The sequence below is a fragment of the Pongo abelii genome, chromosome 18 (genome assembly GCF_028885655.2).
Source record: "Pongo abelii isolate AG06213 chromosome 18, NHGRI_mPonAbe1-v2.0_pri, whole genome shotgun sequence".
In the NCBI taxonomy this organism is placed as follows: Eukaryota; Metazoa; Chordata; class Mammalia; order Primates; family Hominidae; genus Pongo; species Pongo abelii.
In genome coordinates this window covers 2581128-2604662 of record NC_072003.2, presented here as the reverse complement: position 1 = coordinate 2604662, position 23535 = coordinate 2581128, and the positions used below count along the sequence as shown (strand labels likewise).

General features: G+C 57.5%; 2 protein-coding genes and 1 long non-coding RNA gene across 11 annotated transcripts in view; 1 reads left to right on the top strand and 2 right to left on the bottom strand.

Moving 5' to 3' along the window:
• Positions 1–2454: 2454 nt before the first annotated feature.
• Positions 2455–7265, bottom strand: TEDC2 (tubulin epsilon and delta complex 2). 7 transcript variants are annotated; one of them, XM_054534598.2, is made up of 10 exons: positions 7159–7265; positions 6948–7046; positions 6635–6705; positions 6095–6512; positions 5530–5583; positions 5092–5251; positions 4806–4917; positions 4600–4701; positions 3179–3369; positions 2455–2897 (listed from the first exon to the last, which is right to left on the bottom strand). In XM_054534598.2, the coding sequence occupies exons 1-10, from the start codon at positions 7182–7184 to the stop codon at positions 2751–2753; spliced, it is 1380 nt and encodes a 459-aa protein (XP_054390573.1). In that variant the 5' UTR covers positions 7185–7265; the 3' UTR covers positions 2455–2750. The 7 variants fall into 7 exon arrangements, with proteins under 7 accessions (XP_054390573.1, XP_002826052.2, XP_024089826.2 ...); XM_002826006.6 differs by having other exon boundaries at positions 5092–5182; XM_024234058.3 differs by having other exon boundaries at positions 5092–5182; positions 6842–7046; positions 7159–7224.
• An 83-nt stretch (positions 7266–7348) lies between these two features.
• On the top strand, positions 7349–8667 carry LOC134760416 (uncharacterized). Its single transcript, XR_010137807.1, has 2 exons — positions 7349–7616; positions 8381–8667. It is a non-coding gene; the product is annotated as an uncharacterized LOC134760416 (long non-coding RNA).
• Positions 8481–23535, bottom strand: part of CCNF (cyclin F) — a 31564-nt gene continuing 16509 nt past the window's right edge. For 2 of the 3 annotated variants that reach the window (XM_009250343.3, XM_063717057.1), the window contains exons 10-17: positions 21630–21794; positions 18280–18403; positions 17785–17965; positions 17343–17430; positions 13967–14066; positions 13739–13866; positions 11736–11905; positions 8481–10753 (exon numbers count right to left, since the gene is read on the bottom strand). In XM_009250343.3, the coding sequence (XP_009248618.3) occupies positions 10287–10753; positions 11736–11905; positions 13739–13866; positions 13967–14066; positions 17343–17430; positions 17785–17965; positions 18280–18403; positions 21630–21794 (1423 nt within the window). In that variant the 3' untranslated portion in view covers positions 8481–10286. 3 annotated transcript variants of the gene reach the window in all.

Genomic DNA, 23535 nt, shown 5'->3' with positions numbered 1-23535 from the left:
CTGCTGGACTGTCAGGCCCTTTACAAGCAGGACCTACCTGCCACGCTTCATCTGGCTCTCAGAAGACCCAGCTTTCTCCAGGTGTCACCCACCTCCTGTCCTGCTGCCCTGTCCAGGGGGGGCACCTTGGGGAAGAGGCTGGTAATCTTCCCTGTCGTAGGTCCCTGCCCAGAGCTGTGCTTGGTGGAGCGCCGACGCTGTCCGCACATAGCACCCGGCCCCAGCTCCCAAAATGTTTGGGATGCCTCTGGGCCCTCCGTGCAGATTCGTTTAAAGAACACTACGAGCACTGGCCTGTGGCCAGCAGTTTTTTTTTTGAGATGGAGTCTCACTCTGTCACCCAGGCTGGGCGATTTCGGCTCACTGCAACCTCCGCCTCCTGGGCTCAAGCGATTCTCCTGCCTCAGCCTCCCAAGTAACTGCGATTACAGACGCGTACTACCACGCCTGGCTAATTTTTTGTAGTTTTAGTAGAGACGAGGTTTCACCATGTTGGTCAGGCTGGTCTTGATCTGACCTCGTGATCCGCCTGCCTTGGCCTTCCAAAGTGCTAGGATTACAGTCATGAGCCACCGTGCCTGCCTTTTTTTTTTTTTGACAGTCTCGCTCTGTCGCCCAGGCTGGAGTACAGTGGCACAATCTTGGCTCACTGCAACCTCTGCTTCCCGGGTTCAAGTTTCTCCTGCCTCAGCCTCCTGGGAGTAGCTGGGACTGCAGGCACCCGCCACCACGCCGGCTAACTTTTTGTTTTCTTTGAGACGGAGTCTCACTCTGTTGCCCAGGCTGGAGTGCAGTAGCACCATCTTGGCTCACTGCAACCTCTGCCTCCCGGGTTCAAGCGATTCTCCTGCCTCAGCCTCCCAGGTAGCTGGGACCACAAGGTGCATGCCACCACACCGGGCTAATTTTTTGTATTTTTAGTAGAGACGGGGTTTCACCGTGTTAACCAGGATGGTCTCAATCTCCTGACCTCATGATCCGTCCGCCTTGGCCTCCCAAAGTGCCAGGATTACAGGCATAAGCCACCGCGCCTGGCCTTTAGTTTTTATATTTTGAATGGAGACAGGGTTTCAACATGTTGGCCAGGCTGGTCATGAACTCCTGACCTCAGGTGATCCGCCTGCCTCATCCTCCCAAAGTGCTGGGATTACAGGTGTGAGCCACCACACCCAGCCTGTGGCCAGCACTTTAGATGCAACATCAAGTAATCTCTATGCCAGCCCCTGAGGTCATCACCACCGTCATCCAGCATGACAGTGGGGACAAACCTGGACAACTGGGGCTGAGTCCTTGAGAATCTTGCCCAGTCCCAGGGCAAGAAACAAGTCATGTTGCAAACCCACCTCTGTGGCTGCAGAGGGCCCAACCCTGACCCCTGCTCTTTCCTGCCTTCCTGGGGAAGGGGGGGAGGTGAGAGTGGAGTGGCTAAAGGGTGAAGAGGTAAAAGGCCCTTCCTGGTGGAGGCTCAGTGTGAACCGGTGACCCCACACCTACCCCAGCACCAGTGCCAGGAGGGGGAGCTGGGCGTGGGCACCAGGAGACAGTGGGAAGCAGAGCTGTGTGGCGGTGGCAGAGGCAGTGGCCGGCCCATTCTCCAATATGGCCTTGTGGTTTTCGTGTCGTCCGATGAATGCGTACAGCCTACAGCCTACAGAGGGCAGGGCTTTTGGCAGTGCTGGGCCTGCCTTGAGTGGCCTTGTCGATATACAGAAGGGATATCCCAGAGTCTCGCTCTGTTGCCCAGGCTGGAGCACAGTGGTGCAATCACGGCTCACTGCAGGCTCAAAGTCCTAGGCTCAAGCAATCCTCCAGCCTTAGCCTCCCAAGTAGCTGGGATTACAGGCAGACACCCCATGACCGGCTCATTTTTAAATTTTGTGTAGAGATGGGGTCTCACTGTTGTTCAAACTGGTCTCAAACTCCTGGCCTCAAGCAATTCTCCCACTTCAGCCTCCCCAAGTGCTGGGATTACAGGCATGAGCCACCGCACCCGGCCCACTTACAATCTTGATAAATACACTTGATATGTTCTTTTTCAGCATGACATGTATCAACCAGTGATATAACTTGATAAACAAAATCTTAAAGAAACAACAAGAGCCCACCAAGTCCCACCTTGGCATGATTTAAATACATATGCTTTCAACTGGGCGCAGTGCCTCACGCCTATAATCCCAGCACGTTGGGAGGGTAAGGTGGGAGGATCACCTGAGGTCGAAACTTTGAGACCAGCCTGGCCAACATAGTGAAACCCCGTCTTTACTAAAAATTAAAAAAAATAAATAAATAACCAGGCGCGATGGCCGGAGCCTGTAGTCCCAGCTACTTGGGGGGCTGAGGCAGGAGAATCGCCTGAACCCAGGAAGTGGAGGTTGCAGTGAGCCGAGATCACGCCACTGCACTCTAGCCTAGGCGACAGAGTGAGACTGTCTCAAAAAAATAAATAAATACAAATGCTTTCTAAAGTGGCTTTAATATCACACAAGCAGCTCTTTGGTTTACAGTGAGAGAAAACAGAGGGAGCCAGGAAAGGCTCCCCGCTGGCCTCTGGAGTCCAGGAGCCTTGGGAAGGCTGAAAGCCAGCCCTGACCAGCAGGCTTAGTTGTCCTGAGAAGAGCCAGTGAGGCCACCTGGTCCAGTTCACCAGGTTTCCCAGGAAAGCACAGGCATCTCTGGGTCCCCGAGCACAGTGCCAGGGAAGACACCCCCAATCCCCATCTGAACAGGGCTGAGGGCAGCATGGGAAAAGCTCAGACCGCAGGTTCGTCCCGCAGGATGGTGAGGACACGTGCTCCCCCCTCGCAGAGCAGGCTGTGTGCAGCCCGGCACAGGGCCAGCCAAGGCGGCCCCTGCGGCTGTGCAGTGCTTACCAGGGGGAGGAGTTCAGCCATCAGGACCTGGGGGCAGGGCAGGGCCAAGGTCTCAGGGGCACCTAGGCAGGGGGCAATCCTGGGACAGGCTTCGAGGCCCCCATGCTTCAGCCCTCCCTCCTGAGGCTCCAGGCTCCGTCCTGCTATCCCAGCCCAGCCTGACCTGTGCACTTCCCAACCCACACACACAGACCCCAGGCTTGCCCCCATCCTCCTGGGTCCTGGGGGGTGGAGCACTCAAGCCCCTACCCACGGGTCCTCAAGGCTGCGGACCTCTGTTGCACCCCCACCTCCTCTTCCAGAAGCACCTTTTCCAAGTGAATCTGCTGGTCCAGCATAGCCACTCGCAGCTGGAGGGCCGCCAGGGTCTGCAGCTCCTGGGTGCTGGAGTAGACAAGCAGCTGGGGGCTCCATGCAGGCTCCGCTCCACCCCTACAGGACGGCGAGGCTCTGGGGGGTCCCTCCACAGGACACGGTCTTGGTGGCTGTACCACCACCGCTGTGTGCACAGGACAATGTGGCCTTTGGGGTAGCAGCCGAACCCAGGGCCCCGCTTTTCCTGTGTGCCTGGCTCTCCCGCATCTGCACCACCCGCCCTGCCTTTAGGGGAAAGGTGGGCTTTCAGGACAGCCCCGTGCAAGATGGTGTGTCTCGGGCCTGGACTTGCTGGCAGGGAGTCCTCTGTGGGGCGGCCCTCTGCCTGCCCAATTTCTTTACTGTGTTTATGCACGACTTTTGTGAGATTGGTTTTCCTTTTGACAAATGATGTATCTTCACTCTTAAAACTACAAGCAATTAGAAAATACAAAGGAGGAAACAAGTTCTATAAATAACCACCTCGCGCAATACCAGGCCAGTCACCTCCCAGGAGCTGATTCTCACGAACTACTTTCTCTTTTTTTTTTTTTTTGGAGATGGAGTCTCGCTCTGTCACCCAGGTTGGAGTGCCTTCTGGGTTCAAGCAATTCTCGTGCCTCAGCCTCCCAAGTAGCTGGGATTACAGGTGTGCACCATCATACCCAGCTAATTTTTGTATTTTTAAGAGAGATGGGCTTTCGCCATGTTGGCCAGGCTGGTCTTGAACTTCTGACCTCAAATGATCTGCCTGCCTTGGCCTCCCAAAGTGCTGGGATTACAGGCGTGAGCCACTGTGCCCGGCCTCACACGCTACATTTTCGAGATGGAGTCTCACTCTGTCACCCAGGCTGGAGTACAGTGGCGCGATCTTGGCTCACTGCAAACTCCTCCTCCTGGGTTCATGCCATTCTCCTGCCTCAGCCTCCCAAGTATTTGTTTGTATTTTTAGTAGAGACGGAGTTTCACCGTGTTAGCCAGGATGGTCTCGATCTCCTGACCTTCTGATCCACCTGCCTCAGCCTCCCAAAGTGCTGGGATTACAGGCGTGAGCCACCGCGCCCGGCCCTCAAACGCTAGTTTTTCAACAACTGGGTGAATAAGCAACTGCTCAGAGCAATGAGGTTCTGTGTGCAGGGAGCAGTGAGGTGGGGGAGCTGCCCTGAGGAGGAGAAGAAGGCTGACTCCTCCCATAGGACAACTGGTGAGGACCCAGCACACTGGGGAGTGGCATGGGAGGGGTGGAGGGGCCCACCAACTTGCATCTGGTCCCTGGGCTGCTCACTCTTCCCTGAGGTGCAGACAAGGCTGGCTAAAGCGCCCTGTCCCTGGCCCAGACCTCAGTGCAGGTGGCAGGGTGGGGGCGGGGTCTCACCTGCACGCAGTTCCTGCAGCCTGTGCAGACACTGGCCCACCATGGCCTGAAGCCCCTCCAGCGTGAGCAGGCAGCGGTACTCCTGCATCCAGTCCATGGGGGCTGCAGAAGAGTCAGGGAGAGCAGGTGGGGTCCGTGGCAGTCTGGAAACCCTCCTTGCACTAGCCCTCCACGCTCCTCCTGATACAGACCCAGGACCCACTGACCTGCCGAGAGCTCCTCCCTCATGCGCAGTCTCAGCAGCGAGCAGGCCTTCCGCAGGCGCCCCGCCTCCGCCTCCACCTCCGCAGCACTGAGCCTGGGCTGGGGTACGCCTGACTGGGTACGGGTCAGGAAAACTTCCCTGCAGCCAAGCCCCTCTGCTCCCACCAAGGACGGGGCCTGGGGAGTGGCCCTGGCTATCCCACGCCAGTCCCTCCTGGGGCTGCTCCGCAAACCTGCCAGGTTCAGAGCCAGAGGCCCCCGGGGCTCCCACAAACCCAGCAAGGATACAGCTGTCTGCATGTTCTGGAGGAACTGGGTTTTGGCAGCAGTGGCATCCATGGAATCACTGGTCTGTGTGGAACCGAGCTGGGCCCACAGGCTGGGGTGCACACATGGGGTGCCCCAGGAACCACAGAGGAACATGGTTATTCCAGCCGGTGAGATGGGCCTTGGGAGGTAGGCAAGGGCCAGGGTGGGGACCCCAGGCTGGGCGTCTGGCTCTGCTGAATGCCAGCAGGGGCCTCCAGAGGCCGCAGGGAACCAAGAGGACACTGACCAGGACAAGGGGACAGAGCTGACGGGCTGGCAGACTTTTAACATCGACAGTGACCCCACTCAGCAAAGAGGGCAAAGAGACCCACTGCAAAGTATCTCGAACCTGTCCCCAAGCTGGTGATGCCTCCCGGTTCTCCCCTACCCCTGTCCAGCCAAAGACCTCAGCCTCACCTCGAGTTCTGGGAAGCTGCTTTCCTGAATGCCGCAGGCAGCCGCAGCAGGTGCCTGTCGGAGAAGCCCGTGTTCAGAGAGCATCGCCTTGCTCTGGGGTCTACAAGTCCCACTTCCTGCTCAGAGCCCAATCAGGGATGAGGCTTCTTGCCCCTCTCCCACACCCAACCCCACCAAGGATGAGCCCCCTTGGACAGGGCTTCCTTCCAGAGTGGCCACGGGAGAAGCATGGTCCAATGCTGCCCCGGTAGAGAGAAGAGGGGGCCCTGTGAGCAGAGCCCACGCCCTCCAGAGCCCATCTGGAGCCTCTGGCCTAGGCAAATAAGGGGACAGCCACAGAGAAGAGGGGAGGACAGGCTCCAGTAGTTCCCTGACCTGATGGTGCCAACCTGGACACCACCACACAGCCGCTTCATTCTGCCAGCTTCCGAGCGTGAGCCTCAGGGGTGCGCCCCAGGGCTCAATGCCCTGCCTTCCCTGTCACTCCAAATCCCAGGCTGCTTGCTAGCCAGGGTCTGAGGAGGCAGAGGCAGAAGTTCTTCCAGTGAGGATCCTGGAAACCTACCCCTTCTCCTTGAGTGTGAAGGCTTCTGGGGCCTGAGGAGCAGCCGATGGGGCCATTTGCTGGTCCCTGAGGCCCGCCCCAGGCCTGGGGGCTCGGGCTCCCATCCCGACACGAGTCCTATCCCCCACTGACAGCAGCCGGCGCTCAGCGTGGCCCTTGGCAGGCACCGCGGTTTGGCGGAGGCCCTTGGTGGGTCTCGTGTCTGAAGCATGGCCACCAGCTTGGCCAGCTTGGCCTCGGGACTGGGGTGGGGCGGAGGCTGTCGTGCCAGGAGAGGTGACAATGGACCTCGATTTCAGGCTGGGGGCCTTGTCTCTTTCTCCAGCCTTAGTGATACCTCTTCGAACCCGTACAGCCTTCTCCAGTGCCTGGGTCAGAAACTCCAACTCTTTTAAGTCTTGTGGACTGGGTGTGCACGCTGTGAAAGCCAAGAATTATGCAGGGATCTCTCCCCACTGTCCCCCAGGAGGGTCCCTCACAACTGCATGCCAGAAGGCAGGCCAGAGCAGCACCTGGAGAAGGTGGGTTGTGGAGGTTTACCTGGAAGGGGGTCTTCTTCATTAGTTTCTGGCCCTGGAGGTGGCTTCAAAGCCCAGGTCCCAGTTGGTTCCCTGCAAAGACATGGGCAGCCGTCGCACGGCCAGGAGGCAGGGCCCAGCCCAAACAGACCCGAGGGGGCCGCCGGGCCCCGCGGCAGGCCCCCAGCTCAGAGCTTGCAGGGTAAGGAGGGTGGCACTAACAACCTACAGCTCCGAAGGGGGCGGCTGCACCCGGTCTCCCAGCCCTGGGAGCTCGGGGCAGGACTCTGAGGGCCCGAGGGAGGTCTGGCCAGTGGGTCCCGGGGTCCGCGTACCAGGCCTGCAGCAGCCGACGGCAAACGCGCAGGCTCTGCTCCAATTGCAATTGTCGCTGTGCGCAGGCGTCCAGGGCGCCCTGCAGCTCGGCCACCAGCCTGGGGGACGCACCGGCGACTCAGCACCTCGGCCAGCGTTGGGCCTCGGGCCCCGCGCCTGACTACCGGCCAGCCCAGATCCTCCCGCGCCCCCCTGCCGCGCGGGCCTCACCGGCGCGAGCAGTCCGCCGGCAGCATGAAGGCGGCGGCGTCTCCTTGCAATTTGCCGCCTCTGAAGAGCCACGCCCCTTCCGGGAGGGAAGGCCGCCCCTTCCCGGCCGGGCTGTCCAATCCTGAACCAGCGCTCAGGGGCCGCCCCAGAAGCTTTCTCTCCCTCCTTGCGGGCAAGCCTCAAGCCCCGCCCACTCCTGCCCCCTAGGTCTGATGGGGGGACTCCGGCTCGGAGCTGGGCCCCGAGGCCGCCAGGGAGGGGACTGCGGGCGACGCCGGGATTTTGCTTTGGGTAACTGGGTAGATGGGGGCGCCATTATCGCGCTTCTCTTGTAGGGCGCCGGTGAAGGTTATACGAGAAACTCCATCTGTCCTTATTGAAAGTGCTCTAACGCAGGAACCAGCCGTCTTGCTGACGCCTGGGCCACCGGGCACAGGGACAGGACGGGGTTGCTGGAGGTGAGGATGCCGCGTGTCAGGAGCGGGGATGAGGGAGGAGAAGGTGTTCACTTTTGGACATGTGACGTGATAGCACTGGGCAGAGGGGAGGAAGCTCTGACCTTGGAGCAGTGGGCCCGGCGAGGTGGCCCTTGCTGGGGCAGGGGACGGGTGGGGACGGGTAAGGACAAGTCACGGGGCCCACGCAATGACCAGGGAGGTGGAGGAGTAGGACAGTGTCATAGAGGCAACAGGAGGCTGTCACGGAAGGGAGTGGGTCACAGGCCAAGTGCTGCTGAGGCCTCGGAGGTGTACACAGCACCGGGGGGGGCGGGGGTGAACAGGGCCTTCAGTGATGCTGGGGACACCTGGGGGAGGAAGTGAGGAGGGCAGCAGGGCCCCATGTAGTTGGTGTTAACAAGAATAAACAATTAGGGGCTAAGAAATCCCAGGCGGTAGCCGGAGGAAAAACAGACCTGGGGGTGCTGTTTAAAGATGGGACAGGTGAATCCATTCCAGTCGTTAATGGGAAGGTGCCATCGCACAGGGGAAGGAGAGAACAAAGGGAGTTGTCAGGGAGGTTGGGACCCAGGCAGCTCTGGCCCAGCGCTCCGGGTGGACCCCTCCATCAGCGGTGGGGGAGGGTGACGGTGGCCCTGCCTCCCTGGAGATTCTCTGTGAAGGAGGAGGTGGGGAAATGCTCAGTCAGCAGGTGGGAGATGAAGGAGCCCACCCACCACAGGCAGGCGGTGCCAGGTCCCACCTGGAGTGGTTTCCTCCTTCAGGTGCAAGCTGGGAGAAAGCAGAGAACTGACTCCGTGCAGAGTTGGGATTAAGAGCCCCTAGACAAAGGGCCGAGGCAGTGAAGGATGTTCATCACTCATCTACCACTATCCTCCTCACATTTAATCCTCACAACACCCCTGTGAGGTAGGTATCATTGCCCCCTCTTACAGATGAGGAAACTGAGGCTCACACATGCCCAGGGGCACACAGTCGACAGGATGGGTCTACAGTTCCGACGCTTGGGTTCTCACCCCGACCACGCCCCAACCAGGGTGGCCAGAATTCCCTTACAGTAGCAAAAAGACAGCTGCCGCGGACATGAACACACACAGCACCAGCACACAGAAAAGCAGCAGCTCAGTGAGCATCTCCCAGCCCCAGGTTTCTGGTTCAAGAGCATTTGGGGGCCAGGCACCGTGGCTCATGCCTGTAATCCCAGCACTTTGGGAGGCCGAAGTGGGCGGATCACCTGAGGTCAGGAGTTCGAAACCAGCCTGGCCAACATGGAAAATCCTGTCTCTACCGAAAATACAAAAATTAGCCGGGCGTGGTTGGGTGCTTGTAATCCCAGCTACCTGGGAGGCTGAGGCAGGAGAATCCGGGAAGCGGAGGTTGCAGTGAGTTGAGAGTTGAGATCATGCCACTGCACTCCAGCCGGGTGACAAAAGCAAAACTCCGTCTCCAAAAACAAAACAAAACAAAACAAAAAAGCATCTGGGGGACACTTCTGGCCAAGTGGTTGTTTCTTACATTTGCAGAGGAAACAGAAGTGGATGGCAGCAGGGTGTGCTGCGGTCAGCCCGTCCCCAGGGAGAGGCCACGGTCACATGGCCCCAGGCAGGCTCCCCAGGCGTGGGCTGCTGGCTCCCAGACTCCCTTTCCATGCAGGAGCGGAGTCTCCGTGACCAGCAGGAAAGCCCAGGGGTCTGCCTCCCTCCCACGGGTCCCCACAGCAGAGCTGCAGTTGGGATCAGCCAGGACACGGCCCCCGACTGCTCTGCTCTTCTGCCTCTTGGTCACCTCAGATGTTACAGAGGACTTCAAGTTTTTCTGGCTAGCCTATCTGGGAAAATTCTTTTTGCATAAAGTGTGTCAGGATGGCATTGAGGGACTGGAGTAAGATTTTTGTTTTGCAGGTGAACCTAAATAATGGTGGGAATCTCTTGTTTTTTTAATACCTTCTAAGTTTTTCTTTTGTTTTCATCTTGGAAGGAAATTTAGAAATAAGACAGGAAAAGAATGGCCCAGAAATTCAGCACAAAGAGAGGTGTTCACATTGACACCATCTGTGCCTCTGGGACAGAGCTCTAAAATGAGGAGTGGGCCTGTGGCTAAGGCAGTCCACGCAGTGTGCAGGGATGCAGTCCCCCTTACCATGGGAGCCCCACCCAGAGGGAAGTGGGTGCCCCATGCAGGCTGAGGTGGATGACGGGACAGTGGTGTGCTCAGAGCTGTCAGCTCCCCACTGGAGCCCCAAACCAGCAGATGTGGGCAGGGGCTTGAGTGGTGTCTGACTACCCAGGTCACACGTGCCTTGAGTGTGAAAGCTGTCAGCTCCCGGCACGGGGCTCTGGGGGGGCTGGGAAGGCCAGGACACACATGGGCTGAAGCTTCCAGAGACAGTGAGACACGGAAGGGACAGAGAGGTGCCCTCCACGCAGTGTGGCCAACTGCTTCGAGGCTAAACTTTCCAAAGAGAGGGATGTGAGCTCTTCACCCTCATTTCAACATTCTGATGGCTTGCACGGGACTCCCGCGGAGAGAGAAACTTGGTGGCCGCAAGTCACCCTCTCTGCTCTCTGTGTGAAGGCCTCCATGGTCTATGCAGCATTCCTATGCTGCGCTCCCACCCTTCGCCTCCAGCCCCCTCAGTACACATCCACTGCGGCAAATGCGCTGACACACTTACAGCCTCACAAGGCCCAGGTTCATGTCCTCCTCCTCACTGTGTACGCATAGGTTTATCCGCTTCACCTGTTGCCGGGGAACACTGCTCTCTGGGGGACGACACTGTAAACATGACTTCCTGGCCTGATGGTGGCAGGGCTTTGTGTGCGAGTCACTGTCCAGGGACAGTACTGAGGTAGGTCGGGGCAGGGCCCCCAAGCCACCATCCACGGAGCTTGTGGGACTCGCGGTGCTGACGGAGGAGTACCCTGAGGTCGTGACGTCCTTCCCTGGCTCCCGGCTGGTGCAGAGCAGGGGTTTGGGTCCAGGGGTTGCAGGGATCTGGGTGTCCAGTGCCAGTGCCTGTGGGTCCTGGGGTCCCCTATCCTCTGGGCAAGCCTCCTCATCACTGGATTCCTGGCAGCAATGCTGTTCTGGGTTCAGGTAGACCACGGTGACGTCGAGGATGCCGCTGGGGGCTGTCACTGCAGGAAGGTTGGTGGGGAGGGAGGTCATGTCACACCCAAGCATCAGGGGAGACCCCCTGCCAGGTCAGGACCCTGAAGTCCAGGTCAAGAATCTTCTACCTTGCTATAGTCCCCTGTGTTACCCTCCTGTGGTGAGAAGCGTGGGTGACATGCCTCTTCCAAGTTGGACAGCTGCCCGCCATGACTCCAACAACGGTGGAGATGACAAGTTGGCCATCTAGCTCAAGCCAAGTGGACGCAGAAGCAAGCAACCGGGAAATTGACAGGACTCACACTAACTGGGCTTCTGGCAAGGACCCCTGCAGTCTGCCTGGGGTTTGCACAGGGCAGTGATCCCAGCAGGGCAGTGAGGAGTGCCACATAACACGTGGGCACATCTCAAACAACATTCTAGAAAGAATGCCCAGGCTAGAGTGCAGTGGCACGATCACGGCTCACTGCAGCTCCCACCTCCTGCGCTCAAGAGATCCTCCCGCCTCAGCTTCCTGAGTAGCTGGGACCACAGGCGCACGCCACAACGCCCAGCTAATTTTTAAGTTTTTGTCTTGCTGTGTCACCCAGGCTGGTCTTGAACTTCTAGCCTGAAGTGATCTTCCTGCCTCAGCCTCTCAAATTGCTGGGATTACAGGCATGAGATTACAGGCCTAGAAGGATCTCCATGAACTCCAGACAGGGTCTCTGCCTCCCTCATCCTAGTGAGGTCCTCCCAACACAGAACGAGCAGGAGCTGGACAGGTGTGGCCTAAGTCCTCTCATCCCTGCGTGGTGGGAGAAGCTGTGGTCTTTTGGGAGCTCTCCCCTCCTCTCTCCCCATGTCTGGACACACTCCCCAGCGGGGCAGGAGCTGGCCCCGCCCTGCGCTCTGTGCACATGTTTCTCCCTCCCACAGCGCTCGCACAGGGCCGAGTGCCCAGAGGCCCTCGGTGAGAGCCACCCTCTGTGTGATGTCCCTTCTGGTGTGCCCCGGCCCCACACTCACCGTCGCCCTCCTTCTCGCCCTCACTCTCCTGGTCGCCTTCGTAGCCAGAGCAGCAGTCCAGGCTCCAGTCGAGGAAGCTGCCCAGCAGCGTCTCCTCCTGGCTGGACAGCTCCGCAGTGGGGGTGGTAACGAAGCTGCCCCTGTCCTCCTGGAGGCTGTTCTCCCGCTTCCTGCAAGGTGGAGAGAGCCCAGGAGACCCAGTCATGGATGGCGGCACTGGGAGGCCAGGCCCTCCACACCTGCCTCTAACACCCGCGTGCATGGGCCTGTCACCACATGCTCCCGAAGTGTCTGCTGCATAGAAAATGCTGGTGAAGCTAGAACAGGTATAAGCCTTTGAGGCAGGGCCAACCTGGAGGACAGCTCAGGCAAACTCAGGCCCCAGGTCTGGGTGTGAAGCCCAGCCCACCCGGCTCAGCTGTGGGGCATGGGCCAACCATCTGGTCCCCTGGAAACCCCTAGGACGATGCCACCTTCCAGTGTTTTGTTTTTTTTTTTTGAGGTGGTCTTGCTCTGTCGCCCAGGCTAGAGTGCAGTGGTGTGATCTTGGCTCACTGCAACCTCCACCTCCCAGGTTCAAGTGAGTCTCCTGCCTCAGGCTCCTGAGTAGCTGGGACTACAGGTGCCCGCCATCACACCCAGCTAATTTTTGTATTTTTAGTAGAGACGGGGTTTCACCATGATGGCCAGGTTGGTCTCGAACTCCTAATGTCAGGTGATCCACCCGCCTCGGCCTCCCAAAGTGCTGGGATTACAGGCGTGAGCCACCGCGCCCGGCCCCTCTGGTGTTGATTAATAAGGTGCAGGCAGTGCTTAGCCCGGTGCCAGGCAGACTGCATGGAATGGCCTGGCCTTGGGCGGTGCCGACACCCACACCCAACTGGGGTCAAGTCTTGCTCAGGATGGGGCTGGAGGCCAGAGTGTGGGCCTGAGCCTGGGAAAAGCCGCCACACCAGCCGAGCCTTTCCACTTCCTGACCCCAGGGCCTGGTGGGGGGGGGGGGTGGAGAGAGCTACCCCAGTGTCACCCGTGGGAGTCTGTCTCAGAAGACTGATGGGGCTGTGGGGGCCTCTGAGAAGCGGGTTTAACACAGGCTGAGCACAGGGCCAGGGCCAAACCCCCTCCTGGAGTAGCCATGTGTGTCTGCATGGACTTTCCTGGTGATGACCCTGGCCCCAGGGAGTCGGTGTGTGTGTGGAGTGACACAGGAGGGTCAGGTCTCCTGCCTTCTGCACAATGGAAAATGCGGTCACGCTTCTTGGGAAGGAAGCAGCAGCAGGGGCTTCGGCTGCTTCCCCAGGGCTCCACAGGAGTTTAGGTCTCCTGGCAGGAGCCCACTCCCCACACAACGCTCCTGGAGGCAGCCCTGCCTGGTCCTGTATTGACAGGAAAAACCCAGCCACCCAGTGCCTGCCCCTGGGAAGGTTACAGGTGCACATGGTGCTGAGGAGTCACAGGGCCAGCAGCACAGGGAGGGCCCTGTTCATCGGGGCCTTGCAGGATCAGTAGGAGTTCTCCGGGTGGGTGAGGTAGAAAGAGGAAGTTAACTCCAGGAGGAACAGCCAAGGTGCTGAGATAGGAGAGGCGGATAAACAGGTCCACACGGGTGGCAAGGGAAGTGATGGGGATGTGACTCAGGTCACAACTCGAGTGCCGGGAGTGACAGCAGCATCATGGAGCAGAGAAGTCCAGGACGCGCATGACAGGCACGGGCAGGGCTAGAGCCAGGCTGGGCTCCCATGTGCTCGAAACCATCTTCCTCCACAGGGAGCCCAGTCAGAGCGACAGGCAACGGCCTCTGAGGAAGGAGACCTGGAGACAGTGGAGGTTACGCAGGGGCCCGAGGCATGACTGCAGGGCTCCGTCCCAGGGTCACTGTGCTGGGATCTGCTGCTCCCCTGACAAGCCTTGGAGGCCTCTCTGTGTGAGGAAGCGCTGAGGGAACCAGGCCGGCACGAGGATGCCAGCATTGTATGGCGCAGCCAGGATGCATGGTAACTAACCGTTTGGTTCTCCGCCCTGAGGGAGAGCTGAGGAAGGCGTGGATCTCCCCTGTGCTGAGGAAAGTCGGGGGGTCAGGGCTGTCTTGTGTCACTCCTAATGCAGCACACAACTGGCTGTAGCTCAGCACCTGAGGGGAAGCCAGAGTTAGGGGGCGCAGAGGCCCCGAGGGTGAGGCTCGCCCACACCCCAGCACCCCATGAGACGCCCAGGTGGCGGGAGGGAGGCACCTCTTCCTGGCTGATTTCTCCGTAGCGCTTGTCCTCAAATCGCTGCTTCACAGCAGTCAGGGAGACTTGCCTGTAGTCCTTGGGGGCGTCATCGTGGAAGCTGGAACAGAGTCACGTGCAGTGGACATGTGAGGCACCCCCACCCCATTTTTAGACTCAGTTCACTGAAGTGAGCAATGAGAATGCAAAATGGTGCAGTCACTCTGGAATCTGACCTGGCAGTTCCCCGAATGGTTAAACTCAGTCACCAAAGGACCCAGCAATTCCTCTCTAGGTAAAGACCCAGGAAAAAGGAAAAACTATGTCCACACAGAAACCTGTACTAGAATGTTCATGGCAGGACTGTTCACAATAGGCAAAATGTCCACCAGCTGCGGGATGGATAAACACATGTGGTCCATGCAGGGGAATATTATTCAGCCATGAAAAGGAATAAAGCAGGGACACACGCCACAACATGGACAAACCCAGCACACGTTACACCGAGGGAAATCACCTAGACACAAAAGGCCACTTGTCCTATGACTCCATTTATATGGAATGTCCAGAATGGGAAAAATCCATGGACAGAAAGTAGACTACTGGGGGTCATCTAGGGCTGAGGAAGTTGGGGGGAACGGGAGGGTGACAACTGAGGGGTATGTTGTCCCTTTGGGGAAAGTGAAAATGTTGTCAATTTGATTGTTGTGATGACAAGCACAACTGTGTGAATAAATTAAAAGCCCATTAAATCATACAATAAAAGGAAGTTTAGTTTGTAAATAATGTTCTAATTTATCTGGTTTGGAAAAAAAATTAACTTCTTCAGAAGGAAGAGAATAAACGCAGCCTAGAAACAGCTTTTGGTGGCCAGTGTTGGGACGATCTGTGCTCCCCATAAGCAAAGGTGGGTGGGGCGAGACCCATGCGAACCTTTTTACTGTCACCCTCATTCCTTGCCCAGAAGGCACAGGGTCCAGGCACTGCAGGAGAAAGCAGCATGAGCAGCAGCACATGCCAAAGCCTGGGAGATGCCACCAGGTCCCCTGTGGCTGGAGCACAGCATGGGGGGAGAAACAGCAGATGGGCCAGAGAAGGCGCTGCTCAAGGGCATCGAGACCCCCAGGGAGTTCTGATCTCATCCTGGAAGCCAGACAGCGAGGGCCTGGGTGGCGTACACGGGACACGCGTGGGGTGGCTGCCACAGTGTTCCAGGAGGCCGGGCAGCTGCCACGGATAGCTCCAGTCCCCAAGCTGTGAGCGCACGAGGAAAGTGCACTGACGAGGATGCAGGGATGGAGAAGCAGTAGCGGCTGGTGGAGGCCTCAGCTGGGGCACACAAGGCTTCATGCACCACGACCCGCCAGGGCCGGAACAGGCTGTAGGCTGAATCACGCTGGCAGGGGGGTGGCAGGTCAAGGTTGAGATGTGGCCTGAATTCTGGAAGTGGTGAAGTCTCCCAGGAAAGAGTCTGAGGAGTGGCAGAAAGCCAGAATTCCCTGGCCCCTTGCCGGGGTGAGAAGGGAGACCGACACCTAGGCCACATGGCCTAGGGCGGGAAGCTGAGGCCCCAGAGGGAGGGAGGCTCAGCGTAATGCTGGCTGGAGAAAAGCCCACTCGGGCCTGGTGTGGTGCTGCCTGTGGTTTCTGCTACTCGGGAGGCTGACACAAAAGAATCCCTTGGGCCCGGGAGGTCAGGGCTGCAGTGAGCTAGGATGGTGCCCCTGCACTCCAGCCTGGGCCCCCAACTCAACAAAAGAAAAAAAAGCCCACACCGCTGAGTCTGCTGGATTTGGCTGAGGAAAAGGAAGTCATGGCAGAAGCGGGGAAGGGAGAGAACAGGGAGTGGGGGTGCCGAGAGGCGGGAGGAGCAAGTCTGTGAGCACAGCTGAGGAGGGGAGAGGGAGATGGCTGGCCGGGTGCAAATTCAGCCCCACGCTTGTCCCTCTCACCCCTCACTGCCATGAGTCCACTCATGGCCCCCGGCCCTGCTGGTCTGCACTGGGCCCTGGCATGGATGCCCCCTTTGCCCTGGACTCAGATGCCCAGGTGACCACAGCTGCGCTCCCTGAAGGGAGCTGCACCCGCCCGCGCCACCTGCCCCGCGCCTGCCTGCTGTTTCTCCCGTCACGACCTGACCTCTGAACTCCCTGTCCTGACCTCTCCCCCAGCGCCTGGCCCACGGTAGGGGCTTCGTGGACTGCATGGAACAAACCAACGTGGGCTGAAGGGAAGCTGCCAGGACGAGTGAAGGGGCTCAGATGTGGCAAGGGCCGGGCCAGGCTCACTAGACAGCAGGGCGGAGGGGCCGGGGCAGGTGGAGGGAAGCCCAGTGGGGCTGAGGCAGACAGGGGGCCACAGCCAGGCACGACGGCGCAAGGGACCCGCCCGCAGACTCCATCTTCTCAATGAGACAGAGGATAGCTCTATCCCAACGGCTGCATCAGGGCAGAAGCTGTTGTCTCAAGGGAAGGGGAGTATTTTCCCGACTGGGGGCCACGTTGTCTCCGCTGCACTATGAGCTCAGCCACTGCCAGAGCAACAGCAGCTGCAGATGATGTGGAAACCAGTGAGGGTGGCTGCTGCCAAGAAAACCCCATTCACAAAAGCAGCCAGATGCCGCCTGAGGGCCACGGTGTGCCAGCGCCTGAGCTAGATGGCGACTTGACACATGCACAAGTTACCACGGGTCAGGGAGATGCCCTCATTTTTTCTAGTATGTTCTGCTGCCTATGCAATAAGCTTGGGTTGGGAGCAGCTGCTCTCAATGTGAAAAACGTGTGAGATAAGAAAGTCCTGGAACTTTTTTTTTTGAGATGGAGTTTCACTCGTTGCCTGGGCTGGAGTGCAATGGCGCAATCTCGGCTCACCGCAACCTCTGCCTCCCAGGTTCAAATGATTCCCCTGTCTCAGCCTCCTGAGTAGCTGGGATTGCAGGTGCACGCCACCACGCCCAGCTAATGTTTTTTTTTTTTTTTTTAGTAGAGACAGGGTTTTGCCATGTTGACCAGGCTGGTCTCGAACTCCTGACCTTGGTGATCTGCCCGCTTTGGCCTCCCAAAGTGCTGGGATTACAGGTGTGAGCCACCACGCCCGGCCAGTTGTTTTTAGAGACAGTCTTGCTGTCACCCAGGCTGGAGTCCAGTGACGTGATCTCAACTCACTGCAACCTCTGCCTCCTGGGTTCAAGCGATTCTCCTGCCTCAGCCTCCTGAGTAGCTGGAATTATAGGCGTGCACCACCACGCCTGGCTAATTTTTGTATTTTTAGTAGAGGTGGGGTTTCACCATGTTGGCCAGGCTGGTCTCGAACTCCTGACCTCAAATGATCTGCCCGCCTCAGCCTCCCAAAGTGCTGGGGTTACAGGAATGAGCCTCCGCGCCCGGCCAAAACTCACCACTTCTTATGAAGGCTCAAGACGCAAGGAATGAGGTCTTCATAGGAGAATCCGGTGAGGTCCCACAGCTGAGTGGTCCAGGGCTGTGCTGGGGAGGAAAACAGGCCGGGGTGGAGGGGATGGAGGGGATGGAGGGGACGGAGGGGCCGTGGTGACAGCCGCCTGACCACTCCCACTCTATAGCTCTGTGGGCTCTGCTGTGGAGTTTCTTGGAGCTCAGGGTTGCGATCCTTTTAAAATAGTTTTGAAAAAAACCCATACGTAGGGTGTGCAGGCTCACAGTCAGAAATCTGGGACATACTGAAGCTAGGAGCCGTGCTGTATCTCACCCCCCAAGAAGTAACCAGCACAAACGGATACTGGACTCTTTTCCTCCCCACAGCCTCCTCCTATGTGAGCACCTTCCCCGACACAGGCATCCCTGGGAAGGGCCACTACTTACTCTGCCCATGCGTCAGTCTGGCCAGGAGCAGGGCTGCGGCAGCCAGGCGGGCTGGGGCGTAGGTGGACAGGCTGGTGTGCAGCAGGGAGAGCTCGCAGAGGAAGCTGCACAGGTGCTGGGTTCTCAGCTCCACAGGGACTAGCGTCAGCAGGACCTCCTTGTAATCCACCACAGTGGGGACCTAGACAGCCGGGACGGGGTGTGGGCTCTCAGCGCTCGGGGGCTCCTTGGTGCAGTGCTGCATGCAAGCCCAGCGCAGGGTCTGGCCCGGATGATGTTCACGCCAATGCTGCACGCACAGCGCACCAGTGCAGGTGGCAACACAGGTGGTGACGTGGTGTAACCGTGGCCTCCTGCTCCATGGCTTTGGGCACAGCAGAGACAGCTGCCCTCTGAGTCCATGAGGCCCTCCCACGGCAGGAAAGCTGAATGCCCACCCCCACCCTCCAGCACGCGACAACTAGGATTAATAAGGAAAATGGAACCACTGCTTACTCGAATCTTCCCTTCCAAGGCGGAGACGATCTCGCCCATCATTCTCACCAGGTCCTCGTACTTGTACGTGTTGTCCGTGAGCCATACGGCCTCCCGGATGGTCAGGATCTCTTTACTGATGAACCTGCAACGCAGAGAAGGGGTCTCAGGGAGGAGCTCACTTCCTGGGGCAGGGGTGGGGCAGAGGGACCCAAGGCTTTAGGAGGCCTCAAGGTAGGGAAGGAGCCATGGCTTTGGGCTTTGGTGACAAACAGAGGCTTCATAATGGAGCCAACTGCCTGTGGCTGACAAGGGGCATTTAAAAAAGGGGAGGCCCAGGCAGGAGGACAGCTCAGCCAGGAGTTCGAGACCACCCTGGGCAACAAAGCAAGACCCTATCTCTTCAAAAAGTTAAAAAATAAAAAATTAGCAGAGCATGGTGGCATGTGCCTATAGTCTCAGTTACTTGGGAGGCTGAGGTGGGAGGATTGCTTAAGCCCAGGAAGTTGAGGCTGCAGTGAGCTTTGATTACAACACTGCATTCCAACCTGGGTGACAGAGCAAGACCCTGTCTCAAAAAATCATCATCATCATCATAATAAGGTGGAGGTCAGAAAGTGCTGGAAAGAGGGATGAGAGCCACAAGGCAGACAGAAAGCAGCAGGGCTGTTAGGCAGACTCACAAATGTCTGCAAAAGGCCCAAGTGCCATGAGCATTCAGTTTGCTAAAAGACACCAAGGACAGAGATTTGCCTGTCACGTGACAGCTCTATCAGTGGGGTAGAAATGTTACAGACCCAGAAGGTGGGTGAGCCACCAGATCTAGGAATTGGAGGCAAAGGGTCCAAGGGTTGTTGGAAAGTCTGTGCCCGGCACTGTGTGGCTGCAGGAATCCTGACTGTCCCCAGGCAGTGGTCACCCTGTTCTCTGCTGTCAACCAGCACCAACTATCAGGGAACACGCTGCTCCAGCAGCCCCCCGCAAGGCACCTTCCCCCTGGACTGAGGCCAAGTCCCTTGGCTGCTTTGTCCTAGGGACTCTGCAGGTTGCATGTGTCATTCACTTGACCAAGAGGACAAGAGGCACGGGGACTATGCCTGCCAGCACGGGGGCTGCAGACGCCAAAAAGACGAGATATCAGTGGCCAACGAGAGTCCACTGTGGGGTGTGAGGTGGCTGGTGGGGGCAGGGCACCTCTGAGAGCAGAGGTTGGGGGCAGCTCAGCCTTTAAAACCTTTTTTTTTTGAGACAGAGTTTCCCTCTGTCACCCAGGCTGGATTAGTGCAGTGGCACTATCTCGGCTCACTGCAACCTCCACCTCCCAGGTTCAAGTGATTTTCATGCCTCAGCCTCCCAAGTAGATGGGACCACAGGCGCCCACTACCACGTCTGGCTAATTTTGTTTGTATTTTTTTTTTATTTTATTTTTTTGAGACAGAGTCTTGCCCCATTGCTCAGGCTGGAGTGCAATGGTGTAATCTTGGCTCACTGCAACCTCTGCCTCCCGGGTTCAAGCAATTCTCCTGCCTCAGCCTCCTGAGTAGCTGGGATTATAGGCATGCACCACCACACCCAGCTAATTTTTTGTATCTTTAGTAGAGACAGGGTTTCACCATGTTGCCCAGGCTGGTCTTGAACTCCTGACCTCACGATCCGCCCACATCGGCCTCCCAAAGTGCTGGGATTAGAGGCGTGAGCCACCGTGCCTGGTCTCCAGCTTTATAAAAAAAAAAAAAAAAAAGGATAATAAGGCAGAGTTGATTTGAGGGAGCTGTAGTGATAGTTATATGGACCACTGCAATCAGGGCTTGTGGTTGGGGAAGAAATTGGACTCAGCTCCCTGAAACATTTTTAGCAGTTATTCTCTCACTGCCAGCTGGTTTGCGGCCCAGGAGCTTTGTCGTAGGTTGCAGTGATGGATGTGCGGTCAGATCCAGGGAGGCGGCCGCCCGACCTCCTCAGTCGTCTCTGGTCGGAAGACCTGGGACGCTGGATTCAGGCCCAAGAGCACATCTGAAGACAGCTCTGGATGCTTGTGGCAGGGTTTGCTCCCTCCTTCCATGGGAATGACACTGCATCGAGCTGGCACACGCAGGCCCAAAGAGACTACACCTCCCAGTTCCCATCTGGTGAGACATGGCCACAAGACTAAGCTCAGTGCAAAGGTGAATGTGGCAGGTACAGGTGTCACAGGGACAAGGGCAGCACCCTAGTTGGTGGCAGAGATTAAGATGGGAGATGGGGCTCCTCTGCTTCCTCGTGAAACAAAAAACATCCCAATGACCTGAGCCTGGACCCTCTGCCTCTGGGTTACCTGTGCAAGAGAGAAAGAAGTCTCTGTAGCTTACACATATGCTGTGTGCAGCCAAGCCTATCCTCACCTACCAGGCTCTACAGAGGAGTCAGTCTGGAAAGCACTTCCTCGGGAAATGCAGACCACGTTGGGGACAGCTGGTTTAGGAAATGCAAAACGTATTGTGAGAATCATTTCCACGTTATTTCCAAAGGCGGAACTAGGGGATCCAGCATTAGTTAAAGGAAAGCAGTGGTCTGATTTGAAAAGGACCGCTGCTGTGTAAGGACGTACCCTGCTGCTGAGAGACACCCATGTAGCTGGAGTGGGCTCTGCAGGGCACCAGTGGGGGACGAAAAACTCTAACTCCAAGAGTGTAGGAAACTCTGGCAACAGAGTCTAGAACCTGACTTCAGAGAAGGGCAGCCAACTGCCACCCTCCCTGATCAGGCATCCTGCTGCCCTCAGGAGCCAGGGGACAGGGCGGTCCAGCCTGTGCCTGCCAGAGTGAGGCCACACTTTGGGTCCTTAGACCGCATGCCAGGACGAATTGCCTGGATGCAGGCACCCCACACAGCAGCCCCCACACACCGAGGGCTGTTCTGCCACCCCTGCCTGCAGAGGGCCCTCAGCTTGGCACTCCATGTCTGACCGGGTGGGATACTCATGGCTCATGAGTCAAGAACCAGTGAGGGCCAGGCGCAGTGGCTCATGCCTGTAATCCCAGCACTTTGGGAGGTCGAGGCGGGCGGATCATTTGAGATCAAGAGTTTGAGACCAGCCTGACCAACATGGTGAAACCCCGTCTCTACTAAAAATACAAAAAAATTAGGTGGGCATGGTGGCGCACGTCTGCAGTCCCAGCTACTCTGGAGGCTGAGGCAGAACCTGGGAGGCGGAGGTTGCAGTGAGCCGAGATTGCACCCCTGCACTCCAGCCTGGGTGACAGAGCAAGACTTGATCTCAACAAAAAAAAAAAAAAAAAAAAAAAACAATGAGGAGCACATGAAGGGCAGGTGACCCTGAACCCAGGAAGGGCCAGCACGTCCCTGCCAGCTGGGCCAAGGGGGCTTCTCACCGGGTGCAGATGACCATACAGGCGATGCCCAGCAGCTGGAGCCTGTACCGCGGCACCAGCCTCCTCCGCAGGTACCGGTCCACGCACTCCACGGTCAGGTGCAGGCACAGGCTTGTGAAATCCTTCATGGTGGCAACTTCCACCAGCCAATCGATCAGAATGTACCTGTGGGCAGAGCAGCACGTGGGAACTGGTGGGGGCGTTCTCCGTGTGTCCCTGTCTGCAATTTCAACCCCACCTGTTGGGCCCGACCAAATAACCTGGCTAGCTCTGGAATCATGGGTTTACCCTGGAACCCAGGCTGGAGAGGCCATGTCACAGGAAGCCCGGGAGGCCCCGTGGGTCCCAGCCCCTAAGCAGGCCCCACATCCTTCGACTGTTCCTGGTGCTCCCAAACACAAGCGCTTTGAGACCTCGACCTGGCGCAAAGTGAAAAGTCAGCCCACAGCCGTTGATCTGCCCGCAGTGGATGAACCCTGACCCTCGGGGGCATGCAGGTAGCGGGAGAAGGTGGACAGTTGCAAGGGAATGCCACAGGATGCCCCAATATGATAAATGCCTTTCTGAATAGTGTGGAGACACTTGTCTTTTTTTGAAACAGTTTCGCTCTATCACCCAGATTGGAGTTCAGTGGCGTAATCTCAGCTTACTACAAACTCCGCCTCCCGGGTTCAAGCGATTCTCCTGCCTCAGCCTCCCCAGTAGCTGGGATTACAAGCACACACTGCCACGCCTAGCTAATTTTTGTATTTTTTTTTTTGAGACGGAGTCTCGGTCTGTCACCCAGGCTGGAGTGCAGTGGCACAATCTCAGCTCACTGCAACCTGCACCTCCCGGGTTCAAGTGATTCTCCTGCCTCAGCCTCCTGGGTAGCTGGGATTACAGGCACGTGCCACCACACCCAGCTAATTTTTTGTATTTTTAGTAGAGGTGGGGTTTCACCGTATTTGCCAGGATGGTCTCAATCTTCTGACCTCGTGATCCACCCGCCTTGGCCTCCCAAAGTGCTGGGATTACAGATGGGAGCCACTGCGCCCAGCCTAATTTTTGTATTTTTGGTAGAGACAGGGTTTCACCATGATGGCCAGGCTGGCCTCGAACTCCTGACCTCAGGTGATCTGCTTGCCTCCACTACCCAAAGTGCAGGGATGACAGGTGTAAGCCACTGCACCCGGCTGTAGACGCTTGTCTTAGAGCAGAGGGGTCAGAGTGAACAGAAAGCGAGAGAGTGGGAGGAAGTGTGATTCTGCTGGACAGGCAACGCAGGTGCCAGGCGTCAGCCCAGACACAATCATCTTCAGAGGTGGAGGGGAGGAGAGGAAGATGGGCCGAGGCGTGAAGAGAAGGACAGAGGAGGAGCAGATCAGCCTCTATTTCCTCCCAGAACAGAGAACATGCAAGAGCCAGGTGTTTAAGGTTTAAACTGGCCTCTACTGTGAACAGACTACAAAGCTTACTCAAAGCAGATGGATTTAACACGCTTAATGATCTGATTTCTAAAAACAACCACTGGGCCAGGCATGGTGGCTCATGCCTATAATCCCAGCACTTTGGGAGGCCAAGGAGGGCAGATCATCTGAGGTCAGGAGTTCAAGACCAGCCTGGCCAATATGGTGAAACCCTGTCTCTACCAAAAAAACCAAAAATTAAGTAGGCATGGTGGTGCATACCTGTAGTCCCAGCCACTTGGGAGGCTGAGGTGGGAGAATCGCTTGAACCCAGGAGGCAGAGACTGCAGTGAGCTGAGATCACACCACTACACTCCAGTCTGGGCAACAGGGTGAGACTCCGTCTCAAAAAAAAAAAAAAAATTAAATTAAAAAAATAAAAATACAAACAGGGCTGGGCACAGTGGCTCACGTGGTCAGGAGTTCAAGACCGGCCTGACCAAGATGGTGAAACCCCG

Excerpts from the sequence above, each read along its gene's own strand:
- TEDC2 (XM_054534598.2), bottom strand. The coding sequence starts at position 7,184 with ATGCTGCCGGCGGACTGCTCGCGCCG. Across the intron at positions 6,513-6,634 it reads TGAAGAAGACCCCCTTCCAG|CGTGCACACCCAGTCCACAA; the intron begins GTAAACCTCCAC and ends TGGCTTTCACAG. Across the intron at positions 5,252-5,529 it reads GCAGCTTCCCAGAACTCGAG|GCCCATCTCACCGGCTGGAA; the intron begins GTGAGGCTGAGG and ends CTACCTCCCAAG.